The sequence below is a fragment of the Gopherus flavomarginatus genome, chromosome 4 (genome assembly GCF_025201925.1).
Source record: "Gopherus flavomarginatus isolate rGopFla2 chromosome 4, rGopFla2.mat.asm, whole genome shotgun sequence".
NCBI classification, from domain to species: domain Eukaryota; kingdom Metazoa; phylum Chordata; order Testudines; family Testudinidae; genus Gopherus; species Gopherus flavomarginatus.
In genome coordinates this window covers 3182406-3209807 of record NC_066620.1, presented here as the reverse complement: position 1 = coordinate 3209807, position 27402 = coordinate 3182406, and the positions used below count along the sequence as shown (strand labels likewise).

At 51.5% G+C, this 27402-nt stretch overlaps 1 protein-coding gene across 5 annotated transcripts in view; it reads right to left on the bottom strand.

Annotated features, from left to right (window-relative positions):
* Positions 1-4285: 4285 nt before the first annotated feature.
* The window catches only part of KLHDC3 (kelch domain containing 3), a 36861-nt gene continuing 13744 nt past the window's right edge, over positions 4286-27402 (bottom strand). For 2 of the 5 annotated variants that reach the window (XM_050951225.1, XM_050951224.1), the window contains exons 2-11: positions 26952-27199; positions 24072-24248; positions 21125-21240; positions 18522-18593; positions 18069-18282; positions 17637-17723; positions 15715-15823; positions 6516-6589; positions 5904-5982; positions 4286-5242 (exon numbers count right to left, since the gene is read on the bottom strand). In XM_050951225.1, the coding sequence (XP_050807182.1) occupies positions 5176-5242; positions 5904-5982; positions 6516-6589; positions 15715-15823; positions 17637-17723; positions 18069-18282; positions 18522-18593; positions 21125-21240; positions 24072-24248; positions 26952-27105 (1149 nt within the window). In that variant the 5' untranslated portion in view covers positions 27106-27199 and the 3' untranslated portion in view covers positions 4286-5175. The other 3 variants (XR_007774091.1, XM_050951227.1, XM_050951226.1) reach the window with 3 other exon arrangements.

Sequence of the window (27402 nt, the reverse complement as noted above, 5' to 3'; positions counted from 1 at the left end):
TTCCCCTTCCTGGGGCGAATGGGGGCCTGAGCCAGGCCAAACAGGATAAAATTACCTCTTGTGACGCAATTCTAAACAGCTCTGGGCTATTTTTAGAACGTAGACTTCTAAAAATAACCCTCCACAGCCTGGCTGCAATCTGATAGGGGAAGCAATAAAAGGAAGCCTGGCTCTTTAAAACAAACCTGTCAGCTCAGCAGGGGAGGGAGGGAGGCCTGGGGCATTGGAAAGAGAGGTCAGTCAGTCGCCCCCCACCCCCTGCTCTCCTGGTGTGATGAAGGCATTGGCTGTCTTCTTGTCATCTAGCTCATTTGGACCCACCATACATAAGGCCCAAGATGGGCCCAGCCAGTCAGTTCAGTCCAAAACACTTCATTGGCAGCCCAGGAAATGTTTTTTCTGCAAAATGTATGAGACACACTAAGCCTGGGGATCGCTGTGGGAGCAGACTCTGGCATGCCAGCTGCAGTCCCTTGCTTGGGGTTTAATCCGGCTGTTCCCAGCTTGGGGCAGGTCTGCAGTGCAATGCTGCCCCCTTTCTCCTGGTGTGGAGAGATTTTCTCCCAGTGTCTCTCCCACTGGGGAACCAGCAGCAGCTGCATCATCTCCTGCTGGAGAACTGGCACCTGTGACTGGAGCCTTCCTACTGGCCCCTACTCCCATTGTAGGTTGGCACTCAGCATCTCCCCAGGGGAGAACAGATCTGCCACTGGTAGCAAATGCACCTTCTCCCTCCCCCAAAACAGTCACCCAGAGAAATAGGCGCCAGAACAGCTCGGAAAGGTTCCCAGGGCACTGGCTGTCTAATGACAGCTTTGCTCTGTGGCACAGCACAGGGCAAAGGAATCAGGCTCCTACACCCTGTCAACTGCAGCACAGGCCCCAGGGTGCCCAGTGCCAGCTGAAAGCAGGGGGCTGAAAGTGACACATGAAGGCACCACTCCACACCGGTTTATGGCAGAGAATGAAGGGGATAAAATATACCACTTAGCTCCCACTGCAATGCCCACACCCATCTCTGCTCCTGCAGGACGCTCGCAAAGGGCAGTGACCCATATTCCAGCACACTGGAAAGTTGGAGTCAATGATGGAGACACTCCAGTATAGCCCTGGCTGCAGAGACAATGGCACAGGAGCTTATGATACAGGTCTTATTGGAGAAGGTTAAAGACAGTAATTGCCAGAACCCTACACAGCCTCTGTCATCCCACTGCTCTTTATATAAGTCACAGGCTGGAACTGCCTCGCCCGCCTCGAGCGTGGCACTGACGTTATTAATAGTACACAGCAGCAGCACACCAGGGCTCAGGACATGAAGAGAGGGATAAGCCCAAATTCAGTTGTAACTACAGGGGGCCATACTTGAGTTGAAATCTGGCCAGGACACCCAGATTAACTCCGCAACACTTACAAAGTGCCATGGGATCTTTACTAGCTAGGCGTGCTCAGGGCCACAGCTTTATATTTCATAGGAAAGACACCACCCCTGCAGCCTTCTGCGGCACTGGCTTCAGGAGACTCTTGGAGTCACCATCCCCTGGATTTTCCCTAGGTCTCCCATGCGTGTACTGAACCAGTCCTACCCTGGGGGAGAGCCGGTCAGCTCAGAGCCCAACGTGGTCTGGGTGCATTTGGGGGAACTGCCATTGATTGGGCCTTAGCCCATATGCCCCTTAGAAAGTGGGCACTGACAGCTGGTTTTAGGTTAGTCTGGCTCTGGTATTTTTGAAGTGCCTGTTGCCATGGCACCCACCACGCCGGAACCAGGTGGAGATCTACCTTGACTCACCTCCTCTGAAGTAAGCTGGGGAGGGTGGAGTGGAGATGTGTGGGAGAGGCCTGGCAGATTATTAGCAGGGCACAATGGTACAGTGGAACTACTTTCCACAGCAACTCTCTATTGCCGTGAACTACCGCACTTAAAATCTCCATTCCTGTAATGCCAGGTAGGGGGAGAGGAAATGTATTTGGGGGGTTTTCGCTGCCCTAGAGGAGGCCAGCTCCCCTCCCCAGACCTTGTCTTTCCTGCTGTTTTTGAGGTACTTGGCTCTGGGCCTCCTTCCCCGCTATGTGTCCCAGAGAAGAGTGACCCTGGGGCCAGCTCTAGGGGCTCATCTCCCCAGCTGTGTGCAGTGCAGTTGCTGGTCTCCAGGCAGCCCTCACAGCTGGGCCACCCTGTGCCCTAGCTTGAAGCCAGCCCTCAGCTCTGTCTCCCCAGCCCCATGGAGCAGCACAGGGAGCATGTGCTGGAATTCAGTTGACTCTCCTCAGGGAGAAGCTGGGGAATGGGTGTGGGCAGGTCCCAGCAGAGCAGGGAAACTGGGAAGTGAAGAGCCAGTGCCTCAAGCAGAGAACCAGAGATTCCAGGGTGAAATGCTGAATTCTGGGGCATCTTGGGAAAATGCCCAATTCCCCAGAGATGGAGTCTGAGCCGGCAGGGCCCTGAGTGAAATGCAAGTGCCAGTTCACACCTCTCAGAGCTGCTGTCTCAGGCTCTCTGCAGACTCAGGCAGGCAGCACTGCATTGGTTACACTCGGGTCACTTCCATGAGGTTCTCTTCACAGCATAAGGGCCAGAAACATATGTTTAAAATGGACAGATTCTGGAGTCCAAAACTGCAGCAATGCCCCAGCCCTGTGGCATTCTAGCCCTGGCCATTAGGAACAGACTCTTTAGTGCCACCTCAGGCTACTTGGAGCAGGGATTAAAGGGAGTGGTGGGGGCAGAGCAGGATTGTTCCTACTGTCTAGGAGCTAGAGCTTTATGCGGCAAGGCAGTTTAATATTAAGGTTTCCTGTGACAGGTCCCTCCTTCCCTGCAGTTGATTTCACAGCTCACTAGCAGCAAGTCTCTTACTGTGCAGTTTAAAGGATGCCCTCTTCTGGGCCATTGTTCCTACTTACTCCTCCTTCCCCCAACACTCCCCTCACCAGCTTCTCCCTCTCTTTGGCATCAAGACCCTTTCGGTGACTTATTGCATCCCCTTCAGTGTCAGCTATTGGTGAGGAAGCCAGGCTAGCTTCTCCCATGGTCCTTCCTTAGAACCAAAACCCAAAGTGTTCCCAATACAGTGTGCGGTGGTAGGTACCAGGCTCCATCCTCCTCTCCCATAGCAAATGCACCTACCCACCCTCTACTTCTGAGACATCCTACCAGCCTTTGTATTCAGCTACTTCAGTACTGAATACTGCTCCCCTTTCATTGTAAGGCGTCACCACTATCTGAATGAAAGCTCCTCTCCGGGACACTCCTGCACTGCCCTCAAGGCTGCAGTCCGACTTCTCCCTCACTCCCTCTCCAGCCTATTCACTCTTCTCCACCTGTCCACTTTCTCCAGCCCAGATAATGGGACTGCTTCCTTCTTTTGCTCACAGGTCCGAGAGGCACTCCTCTTTGTGGCTGCTTTCTCCTTTGTGTTGGGAAGTTATTTCCTTAAGGGACTGGATGACCTCAGTGCAGTGACAAGAGAAGGTAGGAAGGAACAATGAGCTTCTCTTCCCCTGTAACATCCACCACCACATTCACACATGCTGCTAGCATCAGCAGGACCACAGTGACTCCTCCCTGGCCCCCTCTGCCTGTGGTGACCAAGTCAGCATGTGACCTCAGCCAGATCCCCTTGGCTGAATCTTGACAGCCAGCTCTCTTGGATTCCTTTCTGTTTGCCTTTGCCAACCCCAACCCTTACGCCAGTCCTGACCCTGAACTCTTTCTTCATACTCCTCCTGGGTCTATGACTTCTCATCCTTAACACAACCCCCATTAGCCTGGCCTCAGGCCCACCTCTCTTGCCTTCACTATGACAACTCCCTTCTCTATGGCAGCCCAAAGATGCTACTACTGTTACCTTCTCAGGTGTATGTGGAAGCATCCCTCCCCCACCCCTCTCATATCAGGAGACAGTGCAAAGGAATTTTTAAAACCCTTATCTCCTTCCCCAATGTGTCTAGCACAGACCTCTTCTCTGCTCCTCACCTTCTCACTAAGAGACCTTTCTCTGCAGCTCCTGCCATGTGGATCAGCTCCTCTGTCCCTCCCCACTCTTCAAGTCTCACCTGAAAACCTTACACTTGCTTGTAATCCTCTCTTCACTGATTAGCAGCCTCATTATTGGCCACAAAGGCCTTTGCACCAGGATTGTCTGGTGTACAGTGTGCTGTCTCCTACCTCATATCATGCCAGCTCAAGAATTACACTCTCTTCCCCCCCAGGACTGCAATGGCCCCAGCAGTCCCTTCTCCAAACAATGGTTTGCCCAGACATACCAGACAATGCAGCGTTGGGCTTGTTTTAAATATTTATAGAAATCAAAGCTGCTGTTTTACACCTGGAGCTGGGCAACGGCACCACAGCCCCTGGGCCAGCCCCTCCCGTCAGGCACAGATCAGTCTATTCCACTCAGGGTTGTGTGCAAGTGTAAAATGCAGAGAAGCCCCTCTCTCGCCTGCCCTGACAGGCTGGGATCTTCAGCCTCAGCACCCCAATTCCAGCTGAGACCCTGGCACCAGTAGGAGTCCACGCCACCGTAAGGCATTGCTGGACTAACAGACGTAGGTCCCAGGGGTCTCTCTGGACACTCCCTGTGGAGAGTGAACTCTGCCAAGTTTGGAGTGGGCAGGACCAGGCCCACATGCCAGCAGTGGCCGTAGAGGGTTGTGCAAGAGAAGCTGGCCTAGAAAGTCAGTTCAGCCACTGGGATTGGTGATCAGGGCACAGAGTGGCTGGGCAGGGAGAACAGCAGAGCCATGCAGAGTCTGTGCTGCTCCAGCTAATAATCCTGGAGAGGTGAAGCACATGCTGCTCCTGCAGCCAGCTAGTACTGAGCATTTGTTAATCCAGTGGGGCTGCACAGGGAGGTGCAGCAGAGAGAGACAGGCTGCTGTTGCCAGCAATGAGAGTAGAAACAATTGGCTTCTTCCTCCTTGGAGCCTGCTACCCTGTTCTGCCTGCACACTGACCTGTGCCAAGTTCCGGCCAGGGACACAGGCGAGAACAGCATGGTGAGGGCACAAGGAAGCAGGTGACAGGAGGAACAAATCCTTTGGGGAAGAACCTGAGCACAGGGCCCTTTCCTGAAGAGGATAAAAATCCATGCAGACACATTGAGATGGCAGCTCAGTCTGCACGGCGGGGCAGAGGGCAAGGAGAGGCAGAGAGGGGACTGGGTGGCAGGACTATCCGTGGGAGGAAAGGATGGGACGGCTGATGTTGCTGTTTGTTGTCATTGCTGTAAGCTCCCATCTGCAAAAAACAAGATGCCTTAGAAAGAGACAGACCGAGGTTTCCAGCTTCCCCCATCGAGTTCCAGCCCTCATCCCCACCAGGCCTGGGTCCTGGGCATTTCCCACCCCCTCAGTTTGGCCCTAGTGGAACAGTAATAGATACATGTAATAGCCAGAGTCCCAAATCAGCCTCACTGCCAGCCTGCAAGATAGAAAAGCAGTTTCCCTCCACCAGCACTAAGAGGCCCCCAAACCCCACTCTACCCATATATGGATGGAGGGGCCCCAAACGTGACCAGCTGGGGAATTTCACCTTAGTGTGCTGGGGTTGTTCATGGGTTTGTGTGCAAACTGCTGGATGAGGGAGCTGGGCATGGGGGACTCCAAAGAATCCCCATCAGGAGTTTATGTGGCAAGCCAAGGGGTGGGCAGACAGGAGGAGGTGGGACATTAGGGGCCTGGGTGGAAGTGTGGGCCAAGGATCTGAGGGCAGAGCGCCCAGCCCCCATCAGTGTGTGTGACACCTTCCCAGAGCCCTCCCAACAGTGCTCTTGCCAGCTAGCAGAGCCCATGGGTGAGGCTCCCTGACCAGCCTCCACCTACAGCTGGCTTGGGTCTGGGAGCCGGGGACAGGAATGCCAAGAGGCTGGCTGTCAGAGCCAGAGGAGCAGCATCCCTACCTGATGTCATGTGGGAGGCAGGACTGGTCCAGGCTGTGCTGAATCACTGCCAGCTTACACAGCGTCTTCAAACTAGGGCCTATGGAGAGAAGGGCACACAAGGTGTTAGTGCTGCCAACATCCAGGAGAGAGATGGAATTGCTCTTGCTTGGGGGAAGGGGGAAAAAAGGGCAGGCACCAGCTCAGGGTCCAGATAAACTACCATGGGCAGCAGCCACACGAGTGGGGACAGCAAAGATCTTAGGCCACTTGTGCAGCCTGACGGAGGCAAACCAAAGGCTGCCCCTGCGTGGAGGAGGGCCTGCTTGGTGTGAACCAGTATAGCTAGAGACAGAACAGCTGCAGCCTTGCTCCAGGGCCTGGACACCTGCAGGTCAGCTCCTATGTCTGTATTTAGGCTGCTAGAAGTAGGAGGAAGGATTCTGGAGTGCAGAGCCCCCTGTGACTCCAGTGGGAGCTGCAGGAAGCACTGAGCTTTTGAAGTCAGGCCACTTATTTAGGGGTCTCAATCTGGCCATAGGAGCTGGCCTTCAGGTCCCAGGGTTGAGAGATCTGGCCAGAGGGCAGCCTAGGCCAGGAGGACACAGCCATGGTGAGGAGATGCTCACGTACTGAAGTCCAGGATGTAGAGGTCCGAGTGATCCATCAGGTCAAATTCGTCCCCCATTCCCTCCTCCGGAGACGGGCTGTGGGAGCCAATCAGAACAGTCATTGCAGCAGTGCTCCTCATGTGGGTTTGATGTTGCTCTGATTCTAGGAGTTAGGGAGGGACCCTGGGTCCTACCAATATACGAGGGCTACACAGCAGAGCTGAGCTACCAGGGGCCTGGGCTCATCCCCTACAGCCTTCCCTCAGGCCCTTGGCATTTAGCTTCCATCCCTGCCACTCTGAGGCTGAGGGGAGCCATATCCTGGCACCAATCTGCCCACAGCCTCCTGGATTGTCCCCACAGCCTTCAACAATCCTTCCCTCCTGTGGCATCTGACTAGGACTCAACTGGCTCCCTTCCCACTTCTGTATCAGAGGTTCCCCTAAGACAGCTTTGCCTCCTTCTCCCACATCAGGGGCCCTGAAAGTCTCATTCTTAATAACCCTTCCCTCCTACCTTCCTTGGGTGACCACCTGGATTCACATCCCCTCTATGCCAATGACACTTATGCCTCTCCCTGCTCCATTCAGTCCTGTACCTGCAATTCTCTCTTAGCTGTCTGGCTGCCAAACCAATCAGCCAGGCAAAAAAAAAAGCAAAACCTCTTTCCTAGGAAACCTGTCTTTCCCTTCCCCATCACAGCCAAGAACGCCACCTCTCCCAGTTAGTAGGAGACTTCCAGCCTCCAGCTCAGATTAGACTGCTCAGTTATTCAGGTCAACTGCCAAATCCTGCTGGTTCTTCCTCCAACTCATCTTGGAAATCTGGCCCGCTTCCCCTTTGCCTAGGCTCTGTCATCTGCTGCTGCCCCCTCCTCCCTGGCCTCCCAGCTCCCTTTCAAGTCTGGCCCAAGAGCTGCAGGGAGAATCATCATCTTCATTTGCTGTTTCAAGCCTATCACTTTCTCAGGCCTGCACTGGCCTCAGTTTGCATCATTCAGACTCCTCATTTCCTGCCTTCAGAGCTCTCCTCCTGCCTACAGCCCCCCACCTACCCTGCTCCCACCCCACTGCAGGGACCTCCCCTTCACTTCACTTCCTCCAGTTAGAACCTGACTCTTAACAGAGATTTAAGGTGCATAAGAAAGATATGTCTGTGACAAAGTCACTTCTGCTCCCCACCCCAACCCCAGGTCAGAGGCCTCAGCCTTGCGACATCCACATGCAGACCCTCTCTCATTTCAAGTGCAAGAGGATCTGGCAGGAACCTGTTCTTACACAGTGCTGTGAACATGGCTGGCCCTTTGCAGACTGGTAATTGTCACACTCTAGAGCTCAGAGCACACACACAAGCCTGGGACCCATAATGGCCCAGGGCAGGAGCCACCTTCAAGCTGCTGGAGACCAGGTAGCTCTTGCCTGAGGGAGGAGAAACCCAAGCATGCTGGGAAGGGGACACTGGGCTGGCACAGAATACAGATTTGTTTGCACAAGCATCTGCCCAGCCCTCTCCAGCTTCTCCCCTTCCCTAACACGCCGTGCTCCTTGTGCTGCCCCCACAGCAGGTGGGGCCGGATGTTCCAGCACCAGCTGGAGAACTCATTACCACAGAAGGCCAGAGACACCTAGCAGGCAGCTGACTTGGGAGCAAGACGGAAAGAATGGCTGATGTCAGATTGCTCAAGAGCAGGAGCACTTCTAGGGCCTTCTCTGCAGACAGAGTGTGCTAGGAAGCCTGAGCAGTGGCAGCTTTAGAGACATTGCTGCTGTGGGAGGCAGGCCTCTAACACAGGTTTCTCTGGAAGAACCGTTAAGCAGCCAGGAGTTTAAAAAGGCCACACTGAGGAGACCAGCCAGCCTCTGCTTAACTCCAGAGCAGAACAATGGTGGGAGTAGTTGGTGCTGCATAGGTCACCCCTTCACAGACCTAGGGAATGCTCCCATCCCCGTCAAGTGAGCGGATGTAGAATCAGGGCCAGCTCCAGGCACCAGACGAGAAAGCACATGCCTGGGGCGGCACATTGTAAGGGGCGGCACTCCGGCCAATCTTGGGGCAGCACATTCCAGCCGCCCTGCTGTGGTTCGTTTTTGTTTTTTGCTCTGGTGCTTTGGCAGCCCTGCCCGCAGCTCCGGAGCCCCCAGCCAGCTCCCTGTGCTCCGCCAGTCCCAGCCCAGCTGGGGCACGGACCCCAGCCCAGAGGGCAGGAACTAGCAATCCCAGCTGCTCACCGTGCTGCCGGGCTCCCCAGGACGCGCCACTCCCCGCCACCTGCACCAGCCTCCGCCTCCCGCGCCACTCTGAGCCCAGCCCGGCCGAGCTGCTTTTAAAGAAGCAGCTGAGCCAGCACATCCTGCAGCCCCTGGGGGCTCCGCCTGCCCAGCCGGGAGAAACACCCCAATGCCGGAGGGGGGAGCCCCTCTTGCCCGGCTGCGAGGTGCGGCCCTTTGACCCCCTGCGAGCTGCCTTGACCGCCCTCCATGCGCTCCCTGCGGCCGCCTCCCCGCCCCCCCTCCCTCGGCAGTCCAGCAGGCAGTAGGAGGTTGGGGTTTTTTGGCTTCGGCAGTCCGGCCACCCTTTTTTTTAATTATTATTTTTTTGAGCGCTTGGGGCGGCAAAAAGCTAGAGCCGGCCCGGCGTATAGCAAAGGAGCAGGACAGGTACTGGAATGGAATGCAGTGAGAAGCAAGAAAAAAGTGCCGGTCACACTGGCTCTAGGACAGGATTACTTACTCCCCTTCCACGAGGCACAGCACATTCAAGACAGTCCAAGTACATGTCATTAAAGCACTTAGAACAGTGGTCCTATAAACAGACCCAACCTTAACAATAGCAGAGCTGCTGCTCACTCAGCTACAGCAGTGAGGAAACGGGCAAGGGCTGGGGAAAGAAGAAAAAGTAGTAACAGTAAAATTTAAGAGGAGGCGCCAAGGTCAAAACTAACTTAGACTAGGAAAAATTAACAGAGGCTGATCAGCAAGGGCTGGGAAACACCTTTCAGGGAGAACATCAGGGAATCCTTCCACCATCCCACGTACCTACAAGGGCTAGTATCCAACCCTCACATGCTCTTCAGGGAGGGTCCTGTCTTGTTAGATGTCTTGAGGGCCTGCCACGTTTTTGGAACATATGCAATCAAGTGGAGAACTGGATGCCCAGAAGACTCTGGGAGACTTCATGAGCTTGCTGCTTGTTTGCAGTGTGCATCTGAGTCACTGGGGCTCCATTTCCATTCCTTGGGCTGCAGAGACTTTGCGGGTAACAAGTAAACAACATTTTCTTTTCCTGCCGGTCACAGGACCCAGGACAGAGAGCACTGACCCTCCCGCGGATGACACCAGCGTATGCAGAGAGCCAGACAATTCCAGAGGTAGAAGGGCTGCTCTTGTGGCACTCTCAAACACCACTCCAATACTCTCCCCAAAGAAAGGTGCTTCTGGTGCAAGACAAAGGCTCCAGATTGCTACAGACCAGTGAAAAGAGCAGTTGCTAGCTAGTAGCTATGGGGACTTCCCCAGAGTCTCACACTGCAATTCTGTAGCTACCAATTGCTAGTGCCCATCATCTTAGGGAAAATGCTTAAAATGAAAAGCTAGATTCTGCAGACTCAAGTGAAACGTGGCCAAGTGCGACACCCCCTGCTTAAGTAGCTAGGTGCCAATGCTCCTCATGCAGACATCAGCCCTGGGCCTGGAGTGGCATTGCTTGGCTCCAGCTCAGAACCTCCCCAAGTTCTTCAGCAGAAAAAAAGGAAGGCGCATTTGCAATGGTTTGCAGCATACCGAAACGTGCATAAGCAGGGCCCTGCTGCCCACGCTGCCCTTCCCAAGATTCCCTGCCCGCTCTTAGCAAGTCATATGTATAGGGCCTTTTTCACTTTCTGGGTCTCAAACAGCTTCTCTTCCTGGTTACAAGCTATTTCAAGATGCATTTCAGCCACTCCATTCATATCCCAAAAGAGGGAAGCTGGACAAAGTTATAAGCAACTGACAAAAGGTAATTAGGCTGGAAATGCTCATACGGCCTTAACCAGGGGGTCACTGGAAGTGTCAAAGTCAGAACTACTTCATCTCCATTCTAAAAGGGACACAGCTCAACAAGTTCAGAGGCCCGACTGGTTAAAGGAATGGTACCACTGATCTCTGCACCACTCCCAGCTCATTTGGAACCTGAAGTTGTGGCCATGTGATGGCTGTTCTGTGACCTGTGAAAGGAGTTCCAATTTCAGGCTAGCTCCTAGCAGACTGGCTCCCTCTGGTACATTCCCAGGAGAGAAGCCAACACCTACGTGAGCCAGAGTGACCTGAATCCTTTCTCCCGACTGGCAAGAGGCACATTAATGCAAGACACACTGTCCCTGCCAATCTGTCCTCTGAATAAGTACAGCACAGTCTCCATGGTGGAAAGCTATCATCAGATATTAAAAATGGTACGCAAGAGTCTGAGTTCACAAGTTCCACTCTAGCCTGGGATGGGGTAAGTTTAAAGTGACACAGATGGATATTCTCAGATTTCAGCTGGCAGACGAGCACCAGTGGCGACTTCTCACTCAAGTTCTACCCGTCTCGAGTCTTTGTGCATGAGGATCAGCTGGTATGGGGCCCAAGGCAGAGAGGACACAGAATATGGAGGCAGCCAACCACCCCAGCACCAAGCGTAGGGGCAGCCTTACCATCCTGCTGCCATGAGTGATCAGTGCAGCGGCCATATTGGCAGAGACCGTACCTGTTGCTGATGGGTCCCATCTGTCTGAGCTCAGGAAAGAGCCCTTTAATCCCATCACGGTGTGGCAGGTTTCATAGCCAGGATAATCTAATCTTATCTCACATCCACGTCACAGGAAACCCTAATGCATCCCTTATCTTTCAGAGGGACAGCCGGCAGCTCCCATGTCTGCTAAATTATCACCACACACTGAGGGGGTTAAAGGAAGCCCGAGTTCAAGGCCAGGAGAGCAGCTAAGGGATGAAATGTCAGTGTGAACAGCTCCCAAGAAAGGGAGTCTCAGGACACATCCTCATCCACTATCAGCCAGACACCAGTGAGGCTTCCTGCTTCAGGCCCCATCTCCCACGTGGCCAGCACTCTGAGCTGCTTCCAACACTCTTGGGCAGAGAGTAGAGGCTGGAGAAATGGAGAGCTCTGGGCAGCAGCAGCTGGTTGAGAGGGGGCTCCTGGATGGAAAAGCAGGGGCAGCCAAGCTCATTTGGAAACCCTGGTTCATTACCAGATTCCTTTTCAAGTTACACATTGTATATTCCACGCGAAAGAGACCTCACTCCTAAACAAACACACAGCCTAAGACAGCGATGCTTCTCCTTTAGAGGGTCCAGCAGAGCTGTTCCGCTCCCCTTAGGTACACAAGCACCCTGTAATGGAAGAGTTACAGGAGACCATCCCTCCCACTCACCTCCAAGGTCCTTGGGGTCTGTAACTTATACTGGAGGGAATCTGATCTGGCCATACTGTAATCCCTGTGACCCAGAGGCAGAGCTAACAGGGCACTGTTCATGGGGTAGCCACAATATTACACCAATGCGTTTTACTTGGGAAGTCCCTGGTTAAAAATATTAGTACTGTGGCTGCAGTGTGCAGAGCTGGCTGCAGTGTGCAGAGCTGGCTGCAGGCAGGAATGCCATGGGGTCGTGTGGCAGCACTGGGGTAGGTAGAAACTCACAGGCTGGCTGAGACTTAGGCACCTTACATTTGTGGCAGGGCTGGGAGATGGAGAAGAAACTCACAGCCTGGTGCATCCTCTCTGCCCTTGGATCCCAAGCCCCACAAGCCTCAGTGCAGGCTGTGGCTAGAACTCTGACGGATGCAGTGTGGGAGGGACATGGCTGAGATTTCCATGTAGTGTCTGGGGCAGGCTGGGCTGGAAAGGGCACAGACTGAGGGTCTCTGGATGGAGTATAGGAATGCATTTGGACCACAGTGCTCCAGATACACCGACTGCCTGGCCCAGCTTCTAAAAGGACTCCTCCAAGAGTCATTTAGCACTCAGATAATGAGGCAGCTGTCACAGCAGGGAGACAACAGTTCCTTGGGCTGGGAGAGGCGGAACAGAGAGGGGCCTCACTTTCCCTTCACCAGGAGCCAGCCGCTTTTGCCATGCAGCTGGGCAGGGGCTGCCTACTGTTACTGTTTTAGTTCTCCTCTTTAATCCCTTCCTCTGTGCTGAAATTTTATCTCTGCCCTTTCTCCCCACTTCCTGGTGACCTGCGGCCTCCAGCAGACAATCTAGACTATAGGGAGCTCTCCATTTACAAGGACTTCCTGGAAAACTTCTTATCAAGCCAGCCAGCCAGCCCCAGAACACACCTGATAACTGCCTGCAGGAAGTGAACCAGCCCCTCCCCGGCTAGCTAGCCCCTCTCCCCAGCATGAGAGAGGCCCAGCAATCCTGATCTGCAGCAGCTCCTACTAGCTACCGAAGTTCGGTTTGAAGAACCAGTGTTGTTTGCATACTATTGAAGCCCATACATGGAGGATGTGAAATGGCTGATTCTCAATGTGTCTTAAGGCAGCAGCTTCCTATCTGCTCAGCATAACCATAAACGGTGATAATGGAGACAAGAGTGCAAGAATGAAGGCTCTGTTAGGCTGGCCCTTCTGCTGAAGCAAAGCGCTTTCAGAGAAGAGCCTCGCTGCCTACAGGAGGCACCAGGCAGACTTTCTACCCCTACCCACCCTGCTCATTCAGCTCTCAGTGGACTCGCTAATCCAGGACCATTGCTTTGAAAAGCATCCCCAGCGTCACTGTTTCCCACACTCCAACTGTAGCAGTTTGGAGAGTTCAGCTGGAATCCTTCAGGAACTTTCACCTGAGGCTAAGGCAGAAGTGACCCATCCTCCAGCCCCACACCTATCCCAGGGGCTACACCAAAGTCTGTTCAGACTGACACTGAAGTCCTTGCCTGGTCTCTGCTACCCATCAGTGCCCGAGGCTTCTCAGCAAGCCATGCCAAGGGCCCTGGGAGAGCCTCTGCCCAGAGGCGTTTGATCCACTTCAGGCTGATGAGGGATAAAAGGCGTTTCAAGCCTCTGAACTAACATGTGTTTGACACTTGGAGCAGATTTGCAAACAGGCTACACAGCCATAATCTGTCACTGCTGAGAGTTCAGAGAGCAAAGAGTCTGAGGAGGTGCTGGGGCATTTCCTTGCTTTTAGCAGCTGCTAAGTCTCTTGGCCACATCCAGCTGCCCTGCATCCTGATGGGGTCACTGCCAATGTTTGACAACTAAATCCTTAACTCCAGGGCCCCCTCATTAGCAAATGAAAACTTCAGCCCTTGCAAAAGTGCACCTGGCCACACAGGAATTGTCACCCAGCTGTAGTTCACTGCCCTGCCATACAGCCATTGTGATCACGTGGAGGGGTTCACAAGCAGCTCTAGTGGCCAGGAGTTCCATATTCATTCCCTGCTACTAGACGGGCAGCAACTTTCAGCAGCAGGGGCAGAAGGGATGTGCCCAGCAAGAGATACTTAGGTCTTGGAGGTTTACTACAGATGGACAGACTGGGTTCCACAGCAACAGTTTACATCATCTTTCCCGCCATAACTCCTTTCACTCAGGGCTCTCCTGTGCTGCATACCACCTCCCTTCCCAGAAGGTTAGTTCATTACTTCTATTTTACTGAAGAAACTGAGGCATGGTGAGGTAAGAGTGAGTCAGTCAGTGACAGGCCTGACACTAGGACCCAGAAGTTGTGACTCCCAGTACTCTGACGACCACTAGACCGTCCTTTGAGAGCAGGCGAAGGGAGACAGTGTGTCCTTTTACTTCTGGGTGATGTACAAAGATGCTTGGAATTTTCTCTTCCCTCTTTCGAGAAGGAGATGACCTAGAACTTGTCACCATTCCTCAGAGAGGTCAGACTAGATGATCATGGTGGTCCCTTCTGGCCCTAACGTCTATGAGAGGCCATTAACACAGAAAGACAATGACTACAGGGCGCCAAGGTGCCCTGTACCCACATGGAAGAAACCCTGGGGGCAATTTCAACTTTGCAGCTGCAGCAAAAAGGGAAGGGATTTGCTTTTCCTGGTTCCAAGCGCATGTTGCCAAGGCCATACCCAGTAAGAATGCAGGACTGGGATATCGTCTTCATGGTACCAGAGGCAGAAAGTCTCACATGAACTAATCCTGTACTAATGGGGAGGAAGGAGTCAGGGCTTGGCACATACCGATGAGGATTCAGAGTCATCATCTTTCCACTAAAGGCTATAGAGCCTCTTAGTGCTTTGGCCAGACAGGCCTACCTTAAGGGCACCCGAATACCATGGGGGATAGCACGGTGCTAGCTGAGGGGTTCTGTGGGGGATAGCACGGTGCTGGTGCCTTAGTACGAGTTAGAGGAATCGAGTGGGTTTTAAACATTGGCAGATACAAAGGGGCTCCTTGCAGAGGTGCTTGGTCAGCGAGAGTCATGTGCGGGATAAGAAGTTAAAAAGGTGGTTCACTTAACTGGCCAATTCCTGGCTTTTAAGAGTTTAACTGGGCAGGTTGGCACGTATGCAATCAAACTGCTTTAATAGACTTTGTTGGTAGAAGAGCCCTTGTTTACATCATAGGACAGTGTAATATGGGGTGTAACTATGTGGAGGAGGGGTGAGCAGGGAGGGAATGTATGAGGGGAGACAGGGAAGATCCTAGCAGGTAGAGAAGATCTCCGTTCTGATAAGCCATCTATGGTTCAATGTTCAAACAGAATCTTGGTGTGATGATCCGGAAATGTGTGTCAGTGCAGAGATCTTTTCTGCCCAGGCCCAGGACCCCACAACACATACACTAACAACCCCTGCTTGAGATGGGGGAGCAGTCACAGGCAGGCAGGGTGTGGAAATGAAGGGGACGCTCAGTTGTCCGGGGATACGGGAGAGGTTTGGAGGGCCACCTATGCCACCCCTACTCACATTCTCCTCATTCAGTCTCCTCCCAGATAATACCCCAGGAAGCCAGATGTATTTCTCCACCCTAGTCTGATAAACCACTTATCAGCCTGCTCAGGGTATCAGAACCGTAACACCAACAGTGACTGAACGCAACCAACCTTTTGCCTATGTTCAAAAATCCTGGGTTATCTGGCTGAGATGTGCAATCCCCATGGGGCCAGGAAGGAAGATGACTTCATTTAATCCCTTTTATGTGAAGAAAAAGGAGCTGACTGCAGCCTGGGAGTGAAGGGAATCCAGGGAAAACAACTCTGGCCCAGTACTCACCTGGTGCCCCCAAAGAGGATGATCTTGTCCCCCACTCTACAGCAGCACTGCCTGCGGCGAGGGCATGGCCCTTTCCCCTTGGGGTCGATCTTCTTCCAGGAAAAAGATACTGAGGAAAAACCCAAAAGTCTGTCACTGGAACAGGAGACCAGGCGAGGGCTCAGCATGGAGACCGAGCAAACCCCAAATAGCCCGAGTTACAGATATTTACAAGCCCAAGTCTTAGGCAGACTACCAAGTGTTAAACAATACAGTGCATCCAACACAGGGACTTGCCAGGCTGGTCCCAGAACTCTACCAGAGGTAAAGAGCAGCCTCCCCACGCCCCCTCCCACCACAAAGAGAGAAGCATTCCTCTGTGGACACTGCATTCAGAAGGCCTTTATTCCAAGTGCAGAGGGAAGGTTCTCACTGAACTCAAACACAATTTGTGGGAGTCAGCGCAGCGTGACGGTGCTGTGGAGTCTCTTGAAGATACCCCAGTCAGGGTCACGTACATGCTCTCCACCAGTAATTGATCCGAGGGAGATCTGAGCCCATCCACCCAGCCTGCCAAACTCACCTCTGGTGATTCAGGCAGGAAAAACAACTTTCAGCCCCTTCCCATGTGAAGCAACAGAACGCTCTATCCAGCAGAAACAAAGCCAGTCTCTCTACACAGACCCAAACTACTTAGGTTCAGAACTGCAGGGATGAGCTTGGTTCAGATTTGCCAGAGAACAGAAATGGGAGTGGGGACATGACCATGAGCAAGAGGCCAGCCAACATCCCTTCCCCATCAGTCATTCTCCTGAAACACAATTCTTCAGCATCTTCTCTTGAAGGGTGCACATGGATGCAGTGCCACCTGCTGACAGCTGCAATAAGTGCAGAGCCGTTCCCAAAGAGTGACACGTATGCCCATTAGAAGAGAGGGCAGCTGTGACAAGGGACTGCTGAACCTGAGACTGAAGGCTGTGGAGTCCCATTTTAACAGAGGACAGCTAGGACAAACAGCTTTGAATGGATGTTCTGCTGAGTTTCCTGAAAATGTCAAATCCATTCAGGAAATTGCAGGTATCAACTCTGTTCAGCAGCCCACCCATTAGCCCACAGATCTGTCTCTGAAGAAAGCAGACTGCGCATTACTATCCCCTAGACAAGCGCTTTGCACTTCTATAGGCCTTCAAGTGCTACAAGCACTTAGCAAATATTAATCCAGCCTCACGACACCCCAGGCGGTAGGACAGCATCATCCTTTCTACAGATGGGGGACCTAAGAGAGACTGCGGAGATTTGCCCATAGTCATGGGCTGAACTCTACTTCCTGGCTCCCAGCTGTGTGCTCAGAACACTAGAAGAGTGGTTTGCGAAACAAGCCCTTCCTCTTGGTCTTCAGAATTAAGTCTTATGGTATCAAAGTAGCAGGGGGCTGGGCTGTTGAGAGGGGTCAGGCTAGAGTTCAAAGTGAATGGCTTCCCCCTGCTGAAGCCAGGATCTCCCCCATGTTCCACACTCTCCAGGGGAACCCTAGCCTACCCACCATTTTTCCTTCGCTTCCTTGCTGAAGTTTCCTGCTTTAGATAATCTCGTTTCTGGACATAGTGCAGCGTATTGCCACAGAGGGTGGCTCAGACTCCTCTTTTCTGGCTAAAAGTGCTTGTCCGCATTACTTCGCTCTCATTTGTTTCTGGCAAAGTGATTTGAAGCCAGCACTATGGAAAAGTCACAAGCTGATTTACACCAGAACAGCATTTCATTGCCAGATCATTGATAGTGTGTATCTGTATGTGTGTGTGGGTATTCACAAGCTCTTTGAGAGCCTGGACAGTGTCCTCCAGGATGAGTGTATTGCATCCAGCATAAGGGGGCCCTGATCACAACCGACGACCTTGGGCACTACCACATTACAAATAAAGTGAGCGAAGTTTAAGTCTAAATACCTGGATCAAATTTCCAGAGATCATGGAAGTGTCTGTTCAAACGTGCGTTGTAGCCACCAAATATATATAACTCCCCATTGTAGCCAACTGCAGGGAGCAAGGAGAAACATCAGCACACACAGGACAGAACCGAGCTTGTACCAGCCTCCCATCAGCCACAAATACAAAGGAAAGAGATCCCAGTGACTTCCCGTCCAACATGCCCTCTTTACATTTGAGGCAGCATGCACAGTTGGGATTACATTATGCATCTGCTTTCCTGCAGGTCACAGGTCATTGTGCATCCCTTGACATCCCCCCTTCTACCTAGAGAACTAGACACCCCTTTCATTCTCCAAGCAGGCCAGGAAGGCTGCGCACACCTCTCCTCCTTCCCATTTGTCCTTACTAAGCCCTCCCACTCCCCCTGCTCCCTAGAGAGAGACAACTCACATGCCGAGTGGCTCCTCCTGCCTTCAGGGAGCAATGGAGTAGGAGGGGAGTCGAGCCAAGAGTTTGTTTCAGTGTCAAACACTTTAATTCGGTTACAGTAGATCTCGTTGTTGGAGTGAAAGGGCCCAAAGCGATCTGCTCTGCCACCAAATACGTACATCTTTGTCCCAATGATGGTGGCTGAGTGGAAGTCTCTCCAGCGAGCTGGTGTGCCCTGGAACAAACACAGGCTGCTAGTAAGTAACGCCAGTGAAAATGCAGATTACCGGGAGATGATATAACTGACACTGGGTGGCCGAGTTCAGAGATGAGCAGCCAGCCCACAGAGAACTTGCACTCCTGCAGGTCCCAACCAAGTGAGACAGAAGCTACACAACAGGTCTATGCAACATCCCTGAAGGGTAATAGAGGTGAAGGGATCTACATGGTCCAAAGGGATAAACAGACACTGACCTTCGCTGGGATTAGAGTCCACATCATGCTGCTGGTATCCAACTTGTGGATGTCATTTGAGAAGCAGTCAGCCTGGAAGAGAGCCCAATTACCCAACTGTTAGGCAGACCAGGACCTCGTGGCCTTCAGGACACTAGCATGGCCAAGAGACCTGTAATATCCTCTGGAAACTGGAAGTCCACTGACTCGCGTCTGATGTAAAACTCATTCGATGCACAGGATGGACACCTCTGGGAATGAGGCAGCTGCCCAGGATTTCTTATCCCTAGCATTCAGCAGGTGGACCCAGGCCTTGTTTACTGGACATCATCACAGCCCACACTGGATTTGGAATAACTGAATTGCCTCCTGGGCTTTTCTCTGGTGCTTATCACCGTAATATCTGAGTGCTTTGCAAACCAGAGTCTCCAGTCAATAGCTGCACAAGTATCCACTACTTTTGGGTGCCCAGCTCGAAATGCCTAGCGCTAGATTTTTCAGAGGTGCTGAGCACCCACAGCTCCCACACAGTTCAAATGGCAGTTCTGAGTGCTCAGCACTTCTGAATGTCAGGGCCCCACTGCCTGTGAAAATCCTAGTGTGAGCGGTATGTCCATTGCCACGTGGGAAGTCTATGGCAAAGCCTGTTTCTCCTGGGTCCCAGACCAGTTCCTTAATTACAAGGCTATCCTAGCTCTTCCAGCAACTCCATAGCTCATGCTATGTTCTAACTTTTGCTACAAGTGAGGCAAGGATTTTAAGACAACAGCCTCATTCACGGTCCATCCTGTGCAATGGTGAGGAAAAGGTCCCGCAGACAAGAGACAGTAAGTGATCACGTAGTTAAGGACTGCATCCTAATGCACATGCACAAAGGGACAGAACCAAAGTGGCCCAGGCAACATTAGGAATTGCCGGAATGAATTAAGCCCTTGACTTCATGACATTAATGGGCTTTGAATGTAATTTCCTAGGATTTTTATAAACAGAGACCCACAAGTTCCATGTGCAACTGTAGTGACCCCCTACACATAGGTCATTAGCCGGTTTGAATCCAGGATCATCAGATCTACTGCATAATCCTCTAGCTCAAATGGCTGCACTAACTCTGCTAGCAAGTAGCAGTAGCAAGCTGTTATCTAGCTGGCCAGCCTTTACAGTGGGGGAAGAAAACACATTGCCTAGCACAGAGTCGGCATACTCATTCTGCGCAGCAGTGTGTCTAAGTAACCAAGACTTGTGTCTACCATGAAATACCTGGTTGCTATTGCCAGCTCTGCCAGAAGATAGTTTGTGCAATCGCATCTGTAAAATGGGGAGGGGCCAGGGGAGAATCACACTTACCTGCCTCCAAGGGTAGAAGTATGAGAACTTGCTAAACAAGCACAGAACTACTGTTAGCCAAAACAAGACTTGAATATAATTGTGCAGGTCTCCTGGCTCCTAGACCAGCACAACTGCCCTTAGGCTAACAGTACTTCGATATTCTCCTGAGAACTCAGCAAGGCTTGGGGCAAGTCTGGGGCAGACCGAATGTTCAGAGTGTTAAGCAGCACAGAATAAGTTCTACTGCACAAATACAAGTGGCAATTTTCCCTGGCGCGTATCTTGACCAAATCTAGGTGGATTTTCACAGGGCCAGCAGAAGTATCTTTCCCTTTAATCCTAGAGCAGATGTCAATTTAGAGACTTGGGCTCCAAACCTTTGAAGCGCTAGATTTGTTCTCAAGAACAGGCTAATAGTTTTTGCTTATTTTTTCCCTGAAATATTCCACGACGCACAGACCAAGCCTAAAACATTTTAGCTGTAACTCCTAAAATTTGGCCAACTTATCAGGAACTAAAACCAGGGAATTATGCTGGAACATTTTAAGTAGTAGGGGGTCCTGAAAGCCAGTCCCCTTACTCCTGCACTCCCTCCCCTCCCCTGCACTGAGGCTGGGAGCAGGGCTGTGTCTCTGTGAGGAGGAGACCTGGACAGGGGTAAGGGGGCCAAGGCCACAGGTGGGGGGCAGGCATGAGGCCAGGAGCAGAGTCTTGGGCAGGGGCCGGCAGCCGGGACCCCACATGCGGGGCCAAGAGCAGAGCTCCAGCCATGGGGCCAGGCCCCAGGAGTGGAGCCCTGGGGGAGCCGGGCTACTGCCGAGTAGGGGGCCAGGCATGGGGCAAGCAGCTAGGGAGCAGGGCCCCGGGTGCAGGGCCATGAGTGGGGCAGGCCCCAGGAGCGAGGCCAGGCACAGTGCCCCAGACATGGAGCCAGTGGCCAGGGAGTGGGGCTAGCAGCTGGGACCCGAGCCCCAGGTGAGGTAAGGGGTTGGGGAATGGAGTGCAGGTGGAGGGCCAGGACAGGGCATAGGCACAGGAAGCACCCTCAGGTTTTACGCACAGAGCCAGCGGCTGGGGAATGGGGCACAGGGCCAGCAGCCCCACATAAATCTTGGAGGTGCTGCAGCACACCCCTACTTCCCACGCCTACGGTTCAGCAGTCTTAGATATGGGTGTTCCTCTGTTGTGCCGATAGTAGTATTCTGGTTACCAGGACAAGCTGTTAGAGAGTAGGGTTCCTCAGGTGTTGCCAGACTTCTCCAGACAGACAGACACACGTTATGCCAGAGACCACCTACCAGCTGCTCATAGCCTCCGAAGATATACATGGTCTTTCCGAGGACGCTAGCCGAGTGCCCATCTCTTGCTCCTGGGACCATTCCAGAGACCTTGGGTGTGAACCACTTGTGAGTGTCTAAAATACAGAGACAATGGATGTTAAGAGCAGACACAAAACAGCATACTCGGGGATGGGAGACTAAATGGGAACAGTTCTTGAGAAGACATCCTTCCAAGGAAACAAAAGCCACCACCTCCCAAATGAGGAAGCCATCTCCTTCCCCCTACGTCCATGCCAAAGACTGGAACAGCTGATATTGCACATGGGCCATCCGCCTTTAGTGCTGGTGGGAAGCTCTCCAAGGCCAGGCCACCTGCCAGGGCCCCCACAAACAGAGGCCTTGTGGGATCTAAATTCTGTGGCAAGGCCTACTGATTCCTGTGACAGTGATGCCGAATTCTGCAGCCATTCCGAATATGTTTTTAACAAACCCGAGTACCCCGAATCAGCACAGAACTCCTTAGGGGGCTTTATTTTTCTATCGATGTAAAGCTCAATTGAGGGGCAGCTCAAATGTGCAGTTGCATATTTTCAGTCACCAGCCTGCACAGAACTTTGTAGTGACAGTAAGCGTGGTGGCAGCATTTGAGATGCTGGCTGCCTTAGATGGCTGAAGTATGCAGAACTCTAGATCCTATTCAGAGTCAAAGGCATTTCCCACTTGCTTGCATCAGTGGATTTACTTCCCAAGAGCAAGGGAGCCCTTCTCTCTGAATGATCTGCTCTTTTCATCATTACAGTACTTGTCCCACTCCTGTTCACCCTTCCTCACCTGCACCTTTTCCCATCCCTCCAGAGTTTCCATCTTGCCTGCCCCTCTGTTCTTCTTTCCCACAAGTCCACCTGCCTCAGTAATCATATTCAGCTCTCTCTCTGTGACGTGCTCCTTGGTCTGCAAGCTTTGGGGATGGACTCCATTCAGGGGCATTCCATGCCCAGCTAAAAGTGTTCTCCATGCAGGACAATGTGAAATAGAGCCAGTGAGAGCCACTGCCAAGCTCATGCGGACACCTGTCCCAGGACCCCAGTGACAAGCACAGATAAGCCTTGGAGCAGCAGGAGATCCTCTCAGTGCTGCTAGCAGCCAGCAGCAGTGCTTATTTCAGGAAGTGGCAAAATTGGGATCTGCTCAACATTCTCCAGGAGACAAGAACTTCTCTGAACTTGGCCTCCAGCCATAGTTATCTGCCCAGACTCCAGCTGGAGCTGAATGAAGGGGCCTGCTGGAAGGTCAGTGTAAGCATCAGGGAGAAAGGGAAAGCAAGCATTGTTCCCACCAGAATTCCTGCCACGCTTGGGGCCACTTCCAAAGCCAGTCATGTGCTATCATCAAAAGCCCAGCCAAGAGCAATATCAGAAATCAGAGACAGACACACCTAGGACACCTGATCTAGTCCACACCGGCATCCCCACTCGTCAGAGCAGGCCTGTACCCTACAGCAGTCCCCAGAGCTTTGTCCAATCTGAAGTGACTCATTCAATGAGGCTTCCACCACTTCCTTCGCGTGAAGCAGGATTAGCAGTGCCCGCTGTCCAGGCTTGGAGAGGACCTGGCACATGTGCATGGAAGGCTGGGCAGGGTTTTGGACTAGGGCAGAAGCCTGGGGCCTTTCCATCAGTTGTTTTCACGTAACATTACTGCTAAATTGCTTTAGCCGCAGCTGCGGCAGCTGCGTAGGACCAGCTGCCTCAGGCCCTTTGTGTCTGCAATGGTTTGCTAGGGCTGCCCTCTCCAGCTGGGCTTGTCAGAAAAGGGAAAGCTCCAGCAGCAGCCTGAGAAAAGAGCCCATGCAGCAAGCCAAAAGGGGTAGGCAACTTCACCCCGAGAGCCCATTTCTCTTCAGTCCGTGAATTCCACTTGCCTCTGCATCCCCTTTGCCATTCTCCTGAAATCCTTCTTCACCTATTTTCTGATGCCCTAGTTCTGATCTGCCCCACCAGCTGCGACAGTCACCCCACACCCATCAAGCCCACTCAGACCCCTTCATTGCTTCCTCACTGTGCTGAAGCGCCTCCTCCTTACCTTCCAGGCTCCACCCTGCTCTGACCAGGCCTGCTTTACTGCCACTCCCACTCTTACGCATTACAACGTCAGTATCCTCTTCCTGCTTTTGTCTTTGCTCCCCCATGGCACTAAGGGCTGCATAGAAGAACAGTTTCCCTCTCCTGGAGCATCCACGCTCTTCAAGAGCTCACTTGCCCTCAAACTTTTTCCAGCAATAGTTATGCAGAATTGTTTGTCACAAGAAGGGAGAACTGTGATTTTAGTTAAGACAAAAGGGAACTCAAAGCATTCAAGAGTCTAATTAATTGTAATTTCCCATTAGAAAAGAGCTAAATAGCTGACATTTCTAGTTCAAAAGCAACAGTCAGACATACGAATACATCCAATGCTGCTAAGCTAGCCAGAGACCCCATCGCTCACATGCTCCCAATAAAAGGCAGTTTCCCAGCCTCTTGCAGTGTTTCTCTAGATCAGGGGTCTGCAACCTTTCTGAAGTGGTGAGCCGAATCTTCATTTATTCACTCTAATTTAAGGTTTCGCGTGCCAGTAATACATTTTAACGTTTTTGGAAGGTCTCTTTCTACAAGTCTATAATATGTAACTAAACTATTGTTGTATGTAAAGTAAATAAGGCTTTTAAAATGTTTAAGAAGCTTCATTTAAAAATTAAACTAAAATGCAGAGCCCCCCAGACTGGTGGCCAGGACCCAGGCAGTGTGAGTGTCACTGAAAATCAGCTTGCGTGCCGCCTTCAGCACCCATGCCATAGGTTGCCTACCGCTGCTCTAGAGAGCAAACTGCAGCCATCACTTCATAGGGACACCTAGTGGGGGAGCAGAACACTACTGCCATGAAACCAGGGGAGGGAGAAGGTGGGGAAGGGCGAAAAGCTGGCACTTACTGACATCAAAGGCGTAGAGTACATTGCAGGCTCCCTCAGTGTCGTTACGGCCTCCCCATATGTAGATGGTATCATCAATCAGCACTGCTGAATGCCCATACCTCATATAGGGTACCTCCCTCACGTGGTCCCGGCTGTTTGTCCACACCGGCGGCAGCTTGGTCCAGCGCAGAGACACTGAAAGCAGAAGCCCCAGATGGTGTTATTTTGTTGACTTGCCCAGTTCAAACCAGGTGTCAGGCTGCCTTGCAGGTGAACACGGAGAGTGCAGCATGTGCACTGAGTGAATGCTTATATGTGGACAGAACCACTTGCAGTTATTCTGCAGCTCACTGTGGGCATCTCCGGTAAGCAAGTAAAAAGCCTTAATTGAATTTGAACAGCAGTAGCTGTAGCTCACACTAACATGAAATCCTCCGTAGATATTGGTGGGTCTGCTGGCCCACCAGGGAGTACAGGGAGCAACCAAGGACGTTGCAGAAAAGCTGAGTTATTTCTCTGCATCAGATTTCACTACACAGGGTGTCAGAGGAGACAACTACTCCAGCCAATTCTATTCAGGTAATAGACATGTGGCACTGTCAGACAGACGTCAGAGAGCAAGGTCTGGAGAGACTGATCAGTTGAAGAACAGCATAGCCCTTCAGATCAGATGGTATATTCAAGGATTCTGAAGAAACTTAAGAATGAGGTTATTGTACCTAAGTTTAGGGGTGTTCCTGGAATTAGACCAGTGAAACTAACAACAGGTAAATTAGGTGAAATGATTAGATATAGAATTTGCATGAGCAGGAAGAGGGGGAGAGGAGTGACATGGCAACATATGGAGACCACAATTCTTTAGATAAATCAAGGCTAGAGACATTTGTAAGGAGCCTCAGATGGACCCAACAAAGCTAAGTGAACAGGCAGCATAAAATTCACTGAAGGCAAATGCAAGGTAATAGTCATTGGAAGGAATAATTTTAACTACTCATGAACATTATTGGTTCTAAGTTGTGGGACACTCAAAATCTCTATGCTATATACAGCAACCAGAAGAGCAGACAAGATGTTAGGATGCATAAGGAATGAAACAAAGTAACACAGAGATTATAATGCCATTGTATAAATCAATGGCACACCCTACCATCTCCTGGCATACTGTTTTCAGTTCTGTTCTCAGTGGGGGGGAGGGGAGGTTAGACACTGATAAGGAGAGTGATTAGAGGCACAAACACTTCCACATGAAGAGAGATTCCTAAGATTGGGATTGTTTAGAAAGGAGGCTAATGATGAGCAAGATGTGATGACATCCTAAACAACAAATGGCATAGGAAAAAGGAAACCAGGCGCTGCTATCTACCTTTTCATAATAAGAGGAAAACAAGGGGACATTCAGTGAAATTGAAAGGCAACAAAGCAATGGATTTAGAAAGTTGATACAGGGAAATATTTTTATATAAACACTCCCATAGCCTGTGGCACTCATTGCCACGAGGAATCACTGAGGTCAAGAGCAGAGTAGTAGTTAAAAACAGACATGTATATGAATAATGAGAACATCCATATTCCATTAGGCAGGATAAAAGGGTTTAGGTTTTTATATAGAAAGGGTTAAGAGCCCTCTTGCTTCAGGGCATAAGTGAACTACTAGCCGATCGCGTTAGCAGCAGCTTCCCTACATACATGTTATTCCATCAGCATTTATTAGATTTGCCAATACTGGATGGTGCAAGAAACAATGTCTGAGACATCATATGGACTCAATGCACGACTGGTCTGGAAATTCCTATGCTCTTGATTAGATTCTATTTTCAGGCTTGAGGACATCTCTATGGGTGTCCGTCCTCAACTAAAAGGTCTTCTCGCCACTAACCCACTTAGGTCAGCAACTGGCAGTTTCCTGCTTCTAATAAACCATCAGCTGGCTAATACACCACATGCTTCTCCCAAGATGAAGGCAGGTAACTCCTCTGAGCTGCAGAGTGGTACAGAAGACAAGACTTCAGAGAGAACACGTTGCCAGTAACCAGAAATAAGGGAGAAGCAGGCAATACTGTTCAAGAGTAAAGTGGGAGCCTGAAATACATTCCTCAGGCTGCAGGTCACTGTAGGATCGCCAGCAAATTACCGCCTACTTGCTTTCCCTAACTGCAAGATATGCTATGGGGATTTACAGATGGGTAACGCAGGGGCACCATAGGTTGTTCAGAGATCTCAGACTGCCTAGCAGACTCTTCCTCTCCCGTTTGCTGCTGCCCAGGCCACTTCTCCCCTTTACAGTCACACAGGTAACACTAACTGCCTCATGGAAGAGTAGCTTCACGGATGTATTTAGATACGTTTAGTAGCGTTTAATGTTCGTTTTCAAACTGCTCGTTTGTCTCTGCCTTTGCTCTTCATTGTGTCATCCCCTCCCTTCAGTTCAGTTTCTCTGCAAAAGAAAGAGCCAGCACCATGGCAACAGTCAGCTCCTCATTGATCCAACCACTTTGGGAACCTGTGTTGTACCTCTTGATCCAAGGATCTCAAAGCACTTCACAATTGCCCCCAATGCCCTGACATGCCTCAACCTTGAGTTCCAGATACATCCACCACTCTGTCCTGTGGGCAGCTGCAGCTTTGGCCACTTTGGGCTCAAAGGCATCACCTGTACTACCCCTGAAGGTGGAGATCAAGCCCTGCACCTACAGATGTGTTTTCTAGGGGAGACGATTGCAATTCACAAGGATCAGTGCTCTCCAAACTAAGGAGCAGTGGTGCATTTGTCTTACATTTGGCCTACACACTGTAGCTGACTTCAAGAGAAATGAGAATTTGAGTGTAACCTGACAACTGAGGCATGGGAATTCCAGCCTCTGCCAGCCCACGGCAGCCGCAAGGATGTAACGCTCTTACCTGCATTAAACACGTGGACATCAATCTGCCGCAGAGTCTCATAGTCTTCACCAGAACAATACCCGCCAAAGGAATACACTTTATGGCCAACAGCCACAGCAGCGTGGTTCACTCTCCGAGGCCCACCTTCCAAGTGCACAGTCCACCGTAACATTCCCTTCTGTGAATGATCTGTCCTTCAAAGCTAGAGGGCACTACAGCCTCATACCCATACGGTTGCCACCATGCTGGGCTGAAGCCACTTAATGCTGCAACAGAGACAGAATGCAATGCTCAGAAGATAGATCCCCACTCTCAATGTCTCCCCATGCTCCCTGTATGCCAGCTACGAAGGAAACACAGCTCTCAAGCCAACAGCTTTCCTACTGGAGAAGATTTTAAATATCTGTTTAGAACATGCATACAAAGGGTCTTCCCACCCTTGTTGGTATGGGGGTATTTGCGACTATGT